The sequence below is a fragment of the Spinacia oleracea genome, chromosome 4 (genome assembly GCF_020520425.1).
Source record: "Spinacia oleracea cultivar Varoflay chromosome 4, BTI_SOV_V1, whole genome shotgun sequence".
NCBI lineage: Eukaryota > Viridiplantae > Streptophyta > Magnoliopsida > Caryophyllales > Amaranthaceae > Spinacia > Spinacia oleracea.
The window spans coordinates 170,765,679-170,779,375 of record NC_079490.1 but is presented as its reverse complement, the minus strand read 5'-3'; the positions used below and the strand labels follow the sequence as shown (position 1 = coordinate 170,779,375).

Below are 13,697 nucleotides of genomic sequence, written 5' to 3'. Positions count from 1 at the left end.
ACACTAAATGTTACTATTACTCTAAGATAATAAAGATAAGATTGAAGGGTAGAATGGAAGTTGTGGTACTATGCTCTAGACTTGGAGTACCATGTCCATCCAAATTCCAAGTAAAATTGATGAATAAATTACGAGGTTTAATGATTATTGATTAATCGAATGACATTTATAACACTTTTTTCAATCTTGTGGGAAAATTGAAACAAAGTTGAAGTCAACCAATGACAATAATAGAAATTAGGTTATACTTGGTATGTTGTTAAAATAAAAATAAAAACACAATTTATAAGCTACATTAGGGTTTTAAGAAGTGTGGAGAATGAGATTATAAAGTCAATTAAATGAAGCTCGAAAGAAGTCAACGGTGTGGTAGAAAATTGTGCATGTAAGAGATAGGTTACGCATAAAGCTGACAAGCATAAGGTGGGGAGTTCCAGCCTTGTGTTTATTCTTCATCATGCGATTCGAACAACGTGAAAGCTTTGTGCCCGTTACTATTATATCTAGACCTAATTAAGTGAGAGATTGTTGTAAGGTAGGGCTTTAATTTCTTGGTATTTTTAAAGCTTGTAATCTTTATCATACATCACCAATCAGTCGGCGGATGCATTGTAGAGAAGTAGAGGGGTCAATTGACCCCACTTAAATTGTGAAATTTTGGTAATTTTCTTTATAATTTTTAGGATTTTCTTCAAATTAATTTTGTTACAAAAGTAACTATTTTACCCCACTAAAATCTATATTTTTTATTTTACACCCACTAAACATTTTTCCTAGACCCGCCTCTGTCACCAATGTATGATCACTTCATATATTTAATGGATTTGTAGGTTCTCTTATGTCACTTAGGTTCCCGGACACGATATTTTTTTTCCCGTTTATTTTCCTTCATGCATGCTCTTTTCTTGCTTACTCGACTAGTTTCTATTGTTAACTGGTGGGTATCAGGTAAATAGAACGTAATCACATACTAGTTAGCATATCTTTTGTTTCTCCCTTCACCATCCACCACTATTTTGCAAACACTAGTTAATTAGTAGGTGAAAATAGTAAAAGCTACTCCAAAAACTATTGCCGAAATTATCTACATTTTCCATTCAAGAGTTTCAATGTACAGAGTATAATTTTACATTTTCAACTCGAGAAGATTAATATATGAAATAATTCAAGACTATTAACAAAACTATATTGTAAAAACAAAATTAATCCCATGCTACAAATGAATTTCACGAAAACCCTTCCATCATGATGTAAACATAGCCAGATTCGTTAGAAGTTCTCCTACAAAATAGGAAGCAAATCAATTATTAATTTTCACAAAAATAGGCTTATATATATAAGAAAAAAAATATTGTGCTCTAGAATTTATATACCTTGTGTAGAAAATAAACCCTGCAAATCCAAGAGCAATAATAGCAACAAAGATTAAAAGTATCATCATCCATGTCAATGTTCTACTATGTCTTCTTCCCTTATCCTTGCCATTGCTTACTACGCTTGCGACACAATTTTGTAGATTGCACAACTCTCGAACTTTGGGCTACCAATTCAAAAATTATAACAAGCTTAGCGTGTTGTAAATAGTAGCGGATATAGGAAAAATGTTTAGAAGTTGCAAAATAAAATATACAGATTTTAGTGGGGTGAAATAATTATTTGAAGAAAATCCTAAAAATTATAAAGAAAATTATAAGAATTTTTTAAGTGTGGTCAATTGACCCATCTATTGCTTAATTTCATCCGCCACTGGTTGTAAAAGAGCTTCATTAAGGATTATGACATTTTCAATATATATTATTTTAACTCAGAAATAACAAGAATTAGACAATTCACTTGTATTATCGAAGATGCATGAAATATAATTGTAACGACGACTAATGCCCTCATGGTTGGGCAAATAGTAAGACAAAAGAACTTGAATTGTAAATCTAGCATCAACCTAAACCCGAAGTATATATGATTCAAGGCAAAATTCGTGATTAATCTTATACGAAGTATGTGGGAGACATACTACGTACATTAATTGTTAAACCACTAATAATACAATACTCGTACAGTCGTACTAGTTTTGACTTTATACGATTCAGAAAAGAAAATCCAATAATATCAATAATTTATAGTTCATCAAGGGTTGTTGTTATTAAAATATTAAATTAATGCAATTGATAGTAGTAATTAAAGCTACTAATTTTATCAATAATATGTCAGGATGGCTGAGTGGTCTAAGGCGCCAGACTCAAGTTCTGGTCTTCGTAAGAGGGCGTGGGTTCAAATCCCACTTCTGACAGTTTTTATTTTTATTTTTTTCCCACCAAATTAAAATATGAATTGTTTATTTAATTTATTTTAAACAATAAACATCAATATCCCACTTCTGACAATTTTTTATATATTTTAAGCTAGTCGGATATCGTTAGACCCATAAAATCACACGTTAGTTAATTTTTTTTTTGTATAGTTTTCATTGTGTTTATAGGGAAGCAAATAAGACGGTTTTTTGTACCAAATTAAAATATGAATTGTTTATTTTATTTACATTTAAACAATAAGCATCATAATCCCATTTCTGACAATTTATATATTTTAAGCAGTCCGATATAGTTAGACCCATAAAATCACATGTTAATTTATTTATTTTCGTATAGTTTTTTATTTTTATTTTTTTCCACCAAATTAAAATATGAATTGTTTATTTAATTTATTTTAAACAATAAACATCAATATCTCACTTCTGACAATTTATATATTTTAAGCTAGTCGGATATAGTTAGACCCATAAAATCACACGTTAGTTTTTTTTTTTTTTTTTTCCGTATAGTTTTCATTGTGTTTATAGGGAAGCAAATAAGACGGTTTTTTGTACCAAATTAAAATATGAATTGTTTATTTTATTTACATTTAAACAATAAGCATCATATAATCCCACTTCTGACAATTTATATATTTTAAGCAGTCCGATGTAGTTAGACCCATAAAATCACATGTTAATTTATTTATTTTCGTATAGTTTTCATTGGGTTTATAGGAAAGCAAATAAAGCGGCTCATATCGTAACACGAATAGATTTTCATTGAGTATCAATGTACAATAGGTCGAGCTAATTGTGGTACGTAGGACCAAACCTAAGTCTCGTGATCGATTTATAAAGTTTTTTTTGCTAGCCGGATATAGTTAAACATATAAATTAAATCGCACATTAATTTATTTCTTCGTATGGTTTTCCTCGTGTTCATAAGGAAGCAAATCAAACGGCTACTAATCTACTATACACAATTAGATGTTCAATGAGTACCATTTTTATGTTTTAAGTTCCTTTTTAGGTTCGCGGTTCATAGAGGTGATTAGAGAATTAGGTAACACTGAACCTATATACTCAATCAGGTCATTCTACCAACAAAATCAGTCAATACAACACAACCAAATAGGGCAATAATCAGGAATTTTTTGTTACCTTTTCTTGATTTAAACAATGGTCATCGTATACTGGATAATCAGGGAAGGAAGTTTCCTCAATTACTGCATAACAATCGACTCTTCTACTCCGAATCCCACCACCACAAAGTGCAGAACATGGTAGCCATGGTCCATTAACCCATTTAAACACCTCTACATGGTAAAATAAACATTGGATGAGCTAATAGTTTACCAATTTCACAAAACATACTGACAAATAATGTCTTGACCTATTGGTTAAAACCGAGGCCCTGTCTATGATAATTCACAAGTTTATACTACTCCAGTACTCCCCATGTTCTTGAATACTTGCAACAGTTTGACTAAGGCCCGGTTTAGTTCACCTTATTTAAGGACGTTATTACTTATTTCAGATTTAATCAGATCAGACCAGACCATATCAAATTAGATCAGATCAGAAAAACTAAGTTCAGACCAGATCAGATCAGATCAGACCAGATTATTATTATTATTATTATTATTATTATTATTATTATTATTATTATTATTATTATTATTATTATTATCATCATCATCATCATCATCATCATCATCATCATCATCATCATTGTTATTATATTTAATATTTTATTACTGTTATTGCTTTAATAAAAAAGAAGGTTGTTGTCGGTGCAATTAAAATCTACTCCGTATTACTTAAGGCATAAAAAAACATTAACAAAATATTCGAATTCATCATGTCCAAATTAAAACCATTAAGTCCAGATCAGAAACGATATGATCAGGTCATGTCCATATCAAAAATGATTTTTATAGATCAGAAACATTATATATATCTAGACCAGAACTGGTAGGATAAGATAATATCTAGATCATGTTCAAATCTGCAAAGATCTTGTCTACATCGATCAGAACCGATCCTTAAATAACCAATATGTTCAGATCAAAACCGATTTGTACATATCATGTCCAGATCAGAATCGATATGTCCAGATTATAACTGGTCTAGATATCGACTCTGTACAGATTATGTTCAGATCAGAATTGATCTGCAAAGATCATGTCCATATCAGAATTGATTTGTACTGATCATGACCAACCAGAACTGGTATGTACAGATCATGACCAGATCATAACTGGTATGTACAGATCATGACAAGATCAGAATTGATTTGTACAGATCATGTCCAGAGCAGAACTGATCTGTCCATATTAGAACTGATCTGTACAAACCATGTCCAGATCAGAACTGATTTGTACAGATCATGTCCAGATTAGAATTGATCTATACAAATCATGTCCAGATCAGAACTGATCTGTACAGATCATGGCCAGATCATAACTGAACTGTACATATCAATTCTAGAACATAACTAGTTTGTATAGATCATGTCCAGATCAGAACTAATAATGTCCATAACGGAACAGATATGTACAAATCATGTCCAGATCAGAATCGATCTGTACAGCTCATATCCAGATCAGAACTTATATGTCTAGATAATAACCGATCTATCTAGATCATGTCTAGGCCTATCTAATATAAGGAATATTTAAATCATGAGCAAAGTCAAATAAATAATAACAATATGATAAATTTGTGTAACATTTATTTTACACGTAAGTCGTTTAATATTAATAAATGTAGATTTTTGTTTAAACTTAATTATGAAGAATCAGATCAGATCAAATCAGATCAGAAAAAATAAGTTTAGATCATATCAGATCAGAAAAAATAAGTTCAGATCCGATCAGATCAGACCAGATCATATCAGGAGAAATAAGGTGAACTAAACAAGACCTAACACACTTGTCAAAACACTAATTTGACCATAGTTATATGCAATTACATATTTGGAAAATGTACACTAAGACTAATACAACAACATACTTCATTTGTTCTTATTTAGATAACACAATAGGATTTTTGACACTATCCACACATGCTCCTTTGACTTTCTTTTGTGATTTATGCTTAATAAAAAACATAGTCTTGTGGGGTCTTATTAGATTCGTCCCAATAAATACTTTTTAAATATCGAATTTTTTTAATTTTTTCTTATCCATAATGGAAGATATTAATGTTAGAAATCGTGTATTGACAAATGAGCCTAAATAATTGTGTCATTTAAAAAAGAACGGAGGAAGTATTCCTAAGAACATTTGATTTTTATATATTACTCCATTCGTTCCTTAATGTTCTTCCCATTTGGAATCTTAAACACTATTCACAATAGAAGAAAATCTTTAGATTTTTTTCCAATTATAAGAAAAAACATATTCTCGCGGGATCTTGTTTGATTCGTCTCAATGAATACCTTAACAATATGAAAATTTTATAATTTTTAATTACATGGGATTCGAGATATTATTGATATAAAAAGTGCGTTAGCAAATGCGCCAAAGGAAAATGGGAAAAACATTTAGGAACAGGGGGAGTAGTAAGAAAATTTAGTCAAAATTAATATGTACGGAGTGTGAAAGTGCAAAAATCAAACTGGTGTAAGTATTCAGAAACGGAAGCAGGAGTAGCAGTATTACATAACAGATACCTTTAGGCTTTGGTTGTGAAATCAATTCTGAACCACTTTTGCAATACCCTAATGAAGTATCACCATAGACCATGTCCGGATAAGTGCAGTCTCCGCAACATACAAACCCATCATCGTCCTCCACCTTATTCTCACACTTCTTGCACCCATCTTTCACCTTTGTAGGGCTACCTGCCAGATTTGTACATAACAAGTTTTTTTTAACGGAATTAATAGTCACATATACTCTGTAAACTGTAATACTTTAAGTCGAAGAAATTACCAGCTATGCAGCAGTAAAAATGTGTGTGATTAGGAGGACATGATGAATATTTTAGTCCTTGACAATTGCCATAGCAATTACTTGATTGGTTATACACAAGACCACCACAATCTCCATGTAATTTATGTAGGCATGTCTCAGTCCAATAACATCCTAAATAAAACCAAAAAAAAAAAAAAAAAAACCAATTCAATTACTTTATTAGAAATTTAATCAACAAAAAAAAAAACAATTTCATTAACGACGGACTATTAATTAATGACGAGATCAAATCCCGTTTTTTATGTGAAAATTCTACGACTAAGTATTTAGACACGCCATAAGCTAGTCCAAAAAATATAATAAATTAAATGACCGATATGATATTTGCGACGCGGTAGTCAATTATGACGGCTCATTTTCATGACGACCCGTCATAATTATTCTTTTACGACGGGAATTCTTGTCGTTAATTATACTTTTTCTTGTAATGAATCAAAGTTTCAAAATATAACTAGTTGCCTAATAAAAGTACTATTCTCACCCAAGTCTAGTTGTCGTGTTAACACTGGATTATGTCCGTCAACATGACAACAAATGATTCTTCCAAGAATGAATTTCACTAGGAAATCCCTTTTGAGAAAAATGATGATTTCCTCGAAAAAAATGAAATCATTCTCTGGAAGAATCACCTCCCTGATTAATTCCTCGTAACAAAATGAAGGAGAAAAACCGAAAAAATTAGGAGGGGTTTACCTTGGGAGGGGAAATCCTCTGAAAATGCCACATAAAGAAGAGATAGAAAGAGGAGGAAGAGGAGTTTCCATCTCCACATTTGTTTCTCCATTGATAATCTTATTATTAACACCAATATTTTGATTATTGTTGTTGGGTTTTGATTAATACTTAAACAAGGTCAAGATTCCATATGTAATATGTTACTTTCTCTCTCCATTGACATTCTTCAACAACAAAATATTTAGTTAGTTGGGTTATTAACTAAAGGATGTAAAGTCGTAAACCATGTCTCATAGAGTCATAGAGTATTGAAAGAAAAACATAGGCATTTTAAGAACACGATGTGTGTCCCATCTTTGAACATGTCTCATTGTGTTTTTGCACGCATTCTTGACATTCTATATTAATTACTCTCTCCGTCCCGGAATATTCGACCCGGTTTGACCGGCACAGAGTTTAAGGGACTTGAATTGACTTATTTAATTTAATAGGTAGTAGTTGATAGTGGGGTATTATTTTAATGTAGTTAGTGGAAGGTGGGTTAAGAGGTGGGGTTGGGGGAGAGTAGGGGTTGAATTTTTAATTATTTTTTGTATGGAGTAGGGGGTAGGTGGGTTAATAGGGGTGGAGTGAGAAATAGTATAATACTAGTATGGTACCCGTGCGATGCACGATTTAATAGAAAATACAAAATTTATATGAAATCTGGTAGACAATTATCATCAAAATAGAGTTTATAAATATTCTCCAAATAAAAAATAATTAATGATGGATAAATTTGTTATTGTTTATACGGTGTCTTACTTATTAAAACAAATAAGGGTACATAGATAAAATTATTTTCATTCTCATTCACCACTTGTGTCAAACATAAATTTATCTCACACGCCTTCACTTCGATAGTAATACCAACTTAATACTCGCACAGTCGCCCCGTCAACCTCATTACCCGATCACTTATCACCTATCTATACCATTTAATTTATTGAGTTAGAGATGACTTTGAGGCGGAGTAGGGCCTGCACACCCGCACCCGCCTACAATTCTCATCTTCATCCCCTCCATCTACGATAGGAACGATACCCCCTCCCCCTCCAACCCCCGTCTCAAAAGATATAAAGTAAAATTCATCCCCTCTTCATCACCTTCGTTCCCGTGTATCCACACCCACGCCCCTAAACTCGACTTTTTTTTTTTCTTTTGTAAGAGAGTTTTGAATTTTAAAACTCTATTCAAGAGCCTCTGAAAATTCGTTTGTCTTATTAGAGTTATTGAGTATATAAATAAACAAAACATTATAATATGTAAGTTAATAGTACTTTTGTTTACATATTCATAATTAATCAGATGAAGGATTAGCGGCTCGGCCGGGTTCAATCTAAAATCCATCATCTCCCCGTCACTCGCGACGAATACATTTTTTAACCCCAACACCCAATAAACTTTCTTCCATCGCCACCCACTTGGGGAGGATGCACAAGGGGATTTCCCAAAAAACCCGCCCCATTGATCGACAATCTGACATCCTATGGTCGATAAATAATTCAATTTTCCTTACAATTAAATTTTAAATATATTGACATAAGTTTATTGCGAAGTAACAAAATTGATTGTATTAGCTATAATATTGAAAAAAATTATTTTAAAGTGACATACATAATTAGAATTGGGTTAGTGTTCTCAAATTTTAAAAGTGACATACATAATTAGGATTGGTGAGTGTTCTCAGTATATGACACAATTTCTAAACGAAACTTGATAGTACTTACAATTAGTCATTATTTATGTTATAAGAGAGGCAAATCATAGAGCGACATTTGTCATCTCTACATCGATTTACCTTAGTACAGAGTATATAGATTAAGGGTGCGTTCGTACCTAATTTTTACTTATATTTCCGGAACTTATCTTATTTGAACTTATCTGAACTTATTAGAACTTATCAAAACTTATTTTAGTTACTAATTATACTTGGTCAACCCTTATTTTTCTTGAACTTATCTTATATGAACTTAACTGAACTTATCTTAACTTATCTGAACTTATTTTTCCTCAAAATAAGTGAAAATAAGGTGAACGGAACATAACCTAAAATTAAGAAATTTATTGACATGAGTAATTAATATGTAATTCTTAGTATAATCGATTATTACCATAAGTAATTAGAAGATTTTAGGTGAAATATATACAAAGTATATTAAATATTTTATCATAGGTTAGTTACCAATATTATAAAAGAGGCAAATCAGAGCGGCATTTGTCAGCGGGTCCATCAATTTGCTTATCATTTAGTATAGTACTTCGTATACATATGTTTGTTAAAAATTGACTAAAATATAAGTCAATTGGTTAGCCTAAAATATATTTCCTCCGTCTTTTAATACTCGCAACGTTTGTTAGTTTCACGCATGCCAATGCATAACTTTGATCATTTATATCTTAAATTCTCTTTATGCAAAAATTATAAAAAGTTGATATTTTGAAAATACACATTGAGACGAATCTAACAAGATCCAACATGACTATGTTTTATCTTATATAAAAAACACTAAGAATAGTCAAAGTAGATTATATGAATAGTGGCAAAAGTCCAAACGTTGCGACTATTAAAAGACGGAGGAAGTATATTTGGAGGAGCTTTTTGAAGTAAAGAGGACTACGTAGTCGTGCATCATTTTTCTTGTTTACTACTTCGCCCTTTTTTTTGGATAAATCACTTTTATTTTCACGGTTGTTAATAAATAACTTCAACTATTAATATCTTAAATTATCAATTAGTAAACATCATAAAGAAAAATGGTAGTATTATGTAAGTATTTAGACAAATCCAACAAAATGATACAGAGTACATGACTATGTTCATCATAAAGTATTAATAATCGCAAAAAAAAAAAAAAAAAAAACAGAAAAGGTAGAGGTATGTGTGAATATATAGCTAGTGTAAAAAACAAATAGTTGCATCTAAAAAATTTAGGAATTACATAGTAAAGTACTCCCTCCATTCCTTTTTGTTCTTCCCATTTCCTTTTTTAGCATTTCTTTTTGTTCTTCCCCTACTGAATCTTTACTATTTTTGACCATAGTTTTTTTTACCAATTTACCCTAAGATTCCTCACTATTTACTAAAAAACCCTAAGATTCTACCCTTTTTTCACCCTCTTTTTCCCCACCACCCTTATTTAATTAATTTCCCATCCCCCATAACCCCACCCCACTACCGTCACTTTCACTCTCTCTCACCTCTCTGATTTCTCTCTCTCTCTTCAACCTCCTTTCACTTTTCTCTCTCTCCTCCTTCCTTTCTCTGTTTCTCTTTCTGATACCCTCAAGAACATCAAAGATGTTCTTCATTTTCATCTTCCTCCTCTCACTTTTCTCTCTCTCCTCCTTCCTCTCTCACTTTTCTCTCTCCTCGTTCAATATCGCCGCCACCACCACCACAACTCCGCCACCGCCACCACCACCCGAAAAAGCTGTAGAATACGTATTATGGTTTTAGATGGTGAAATTCGACCACGAAAACCCTAGATCTAGAGTTTTCATGGTCGAATTTGACCTCTAAATCCTCAAAATCGTGAAATTGAGATCAATTGGGTATTTATTTATTTCTGTATTCACGTTTCAAATTTTTAGGGTTTTTTTTTTTTTGCGAACTTATGACGAATTTCTGGGTTGTTTTTTTGGTTGATTTTGGTCGAATTTTTGGTTTAATTTTTGTCGAATTTTTGGTTGATTTTGGACGAATTTTTTGTCGAATTTTTTGGTCGAATTTTTGGTTGAATGTTCTCGAATTTTGGTTTGATTTTGGTCGATTTTTTGGGGTTTATTTTGGTCTAATTTTGGGTTGAATTATCTCGATTTTCTTGTCTAATTTTTAGGTCGATTTTGGTTGAATTTTCTCGAATTTCTGGGTTTAATTTTGGGTTGAATTTGTTCGTATTTCTAGGTTGAATTTTGCTCGATTTTTGTTGAATTTGGGTTGAATTTGTTCAATTTTCTGGGTTGAATTTGTTGTTCGATTTCCTGGGTTTAATTTGTTCGATTTTCTGGGTTGAATTTGTTCGATTTGGGTTGAATTTTCCTGATTTTCTGGGTTGAATATGTTCGTATTTATGGGTTGAATTGTGCTCGAATTTGTTCACGAATTTGTGAGTTGATTGTTGTCTAAATTTCTGGGTTTTTGTTGGATTTTCTTATTTTTTGGTTGAATTTCTGGTTCGAATTTTCTTGAATTTTCTTGTTCGATTTAGAGTTGTTCCAATTTTGTTATTTTTCTAGTTCGATTTTAATCTGATTATTTTGTTAATGAAATATCTCTCATTTATCTTATTTATTTATTATTTTCTCTCTCCTTACTTTATTTTAAATATATAATCTCTTACACCCAATCATTATTCTTACACTCAATCATTACTCATATCCCAATACAAACCAAGATTCAGTTTTCTTAAACCACACCCAACATTCTTTAGGGGAAGAACAAAAGGGAATGGAGGGAGTAGTACGGAGTAGATAGATTATATTACACAAATTTTGCTCATGTTTAAAGAAGTTACATAATCTTTTTAAAGTAGTAAAATATTACTATCAATATAATGGAGGTGATAATTATCGAATTTAGTTGCTAAATATACTACGTGTAAAATATTACAATCAATGACGGTTATAATTATTGCATATAGTTGTTAAAATATTCTAGAGTACAATTGTAATTTTTTTATACTCTTATTCATACTTGATTGATTTTCTAATTTATTTATATTCGATTTATGTAAGTACGAAATACAAATAAGTAGACTACTCTTATTTTTTTAAAAAAATCATACTACGTACTATGTATAATGGATTAATTTTTATAAAAAGATAATCTTATATTGGTAATATTTGTTACCAAATATAGAAAAGATAAACTACGTATAATTTTTTAAAAAAATTCCCTATGTATAGAATGAAATCTTTTTAAATTTTGAGGAAAAGATAATCAAATATTTTTTGTGGTAAAAGTTAACAAAAATAATTATAGAATCCAAGTATTTTATTTTTTTAATATTTTTTTTATATCTATAAGAGAGGCCAATCAATGAGTGACATTTGTCATCATCACATTGATTTCCTCTCTTTTAGTATAATATATAGATTATTAGAATATTTCCATTTTTAGAAACATGTCAAGTATTAAGGGACGGCCCGATAAGGAAAACAGGTCAAGTATTCCGGGACGGAGGGAGTAATATTACAATTTCATATCTATCTATATAACATCATACGAAGTACTCCGTACTAAAACAAACTCAAGGAATGACACACTATTTTATTTTTTTTATTTTTTTAATTATGTAAAATTTTCGCGCCCAAAAATAAATTTCCTACAAAAAATCTCTACTTTAAAGAAAATAAAAATGCAATCTTTTTATGTAAATTTTTTATGCATGTAAAAATTATTGGGTTAAAGATTATGGAAATAATAGATATTACGGAGTACTTAGTATGTACGGAGTAATAATAATTTGTTAAAAATGAAGTTCAGATATTTTAGTCAAATCGTTATACTCAATATTTTGGTCAAATTAACATATTTTAAGCATATAAAACATGTAATACGTATGTAGTACTATGAAAATTGCATATTGATTAAATTAGTATGTTCAAGATTTATTAATAGTACCCTACGGAGTTTGTAATAACTTTAGTTTGGGGGAAATATTAGTTTCAGTTAAATATTTTGTTAAAACAAACCAAATAATAATTTTAGAATATTATTATTTTCATTTATCCGAACTTATTTTTTTTTCTAAAAAGAAGACGAGATAAGATGAACAAAACAAGATATATCGAGTTTTATTTAATTGTTCCATCAGATACCCAAAAATAGTCAAAATTATGTGTTAGTCGTTGTCTCGTTGATAGTCATTAATATGTCGACCCATGAACCAATTGTCTGTTGGTTCAGTGGTGATTGAGGCTGAACTTGGTAGAGAGGAATTTGTGTTCGATCCCCCAACAACAATTGGAAGGGGACTGAAAGTTATCCATTCAGAAGTCAGAACCAGGCACGAATCCGGATTAACATAAGGATGAACCGGATGGTAAAAAAAAAAACAAAATTAATATGACTCATGAGAGAGACGTGGAACCTTAGTGGTAACAGAGTGTTAGGTCCATGGCCTGATTCATGGATTGACTATGAGTTATGACTTATGAGTTGTTTTTTTAAGGTGCAAATGACTTGTACTCTAGTACGTTGAACGTTGTTATTATAATGGACCATGTTTCATGCAACGTAAGATATCAAATTAATCAACAAAGTTCTGTTGTTTTTAACTCCCTCAAAGAAAAACACTAGTGTTGATTTAAAAGACTTAAATACATCTAGAGACTAAGTCTAAAACAACATTAAACTAGGTTATTAAACCTAAAAACATGTTCGTTTTGCAATGCTAATTAAGTAAAGTTAAGAAAGTAATGTTGTGTTTGTTGATGTTGATGAAACCTGTTTCTTGTGAATTCCTTCTGCTTTTAAAGAGAGAGATTTTTTGCCGATAAACTACTCGGGAGAAGGAAATTCTATGTACGTTGTATGAAACCGCTTGATGTCGGTCCCACCAAAAAGTTGCTGCAAATTTATGGGCTCATTCTCATGGTTTTTGGGCTTGTTGATGGGACTTGTTATTTTTGTGGGCACTAATCCTAAGATTTAAGGACTTAAACTTTTCAAGTTTTCTCAAAGCTCAAACATAAAATTTGTGCATAAC

At 31.0% G+C, this 13,697-nt stretch overlaps 1 protein-coding gene and 1 non-coding gene across 2 annotated transcripts; one reads left to right on the top strand and one right to left on the bottom strand.

Moving 5' to 3' along the window:
- Positions 1-1,077: 1,077 nt before the first annotated feature.
- LOC110787858 (uncharacterized) lies at positions 1,078-7,117 on the bottom strand. Its single transcript, XM_021992497.2, has 6 exons — positions 6,964-7,117; positions 6,229-6,381; positions 5,967-6,137; positions 3,452-3,606; positions 1,374-1,540; positions 1,078-1,281 (listed from the first exon to the last, which is right to left on the bottom strand). The coding sequence occupies exons 1-6, from the start codon at positions 7,052-7,054 to the stop codon at positions 1,227-1,229; spliced, it is 792 nt and encodes a 263-aa protein (XP_021848189.1). The 5' UTR covers positions 7,055-7,117; the 3' UTR covers positions 1,078-1,226.
- Positions 2,204-2,287, top strand: TRNAL-CAA (transfer RNA leucine (anticodon CAA)). Its single transcript has one exon. It is a non-coding gene; the product is annotated as a tRNA-Leu (tRNA).
- Positions 7,118-13,697: the final 6,580 nt, after the last annotated feature.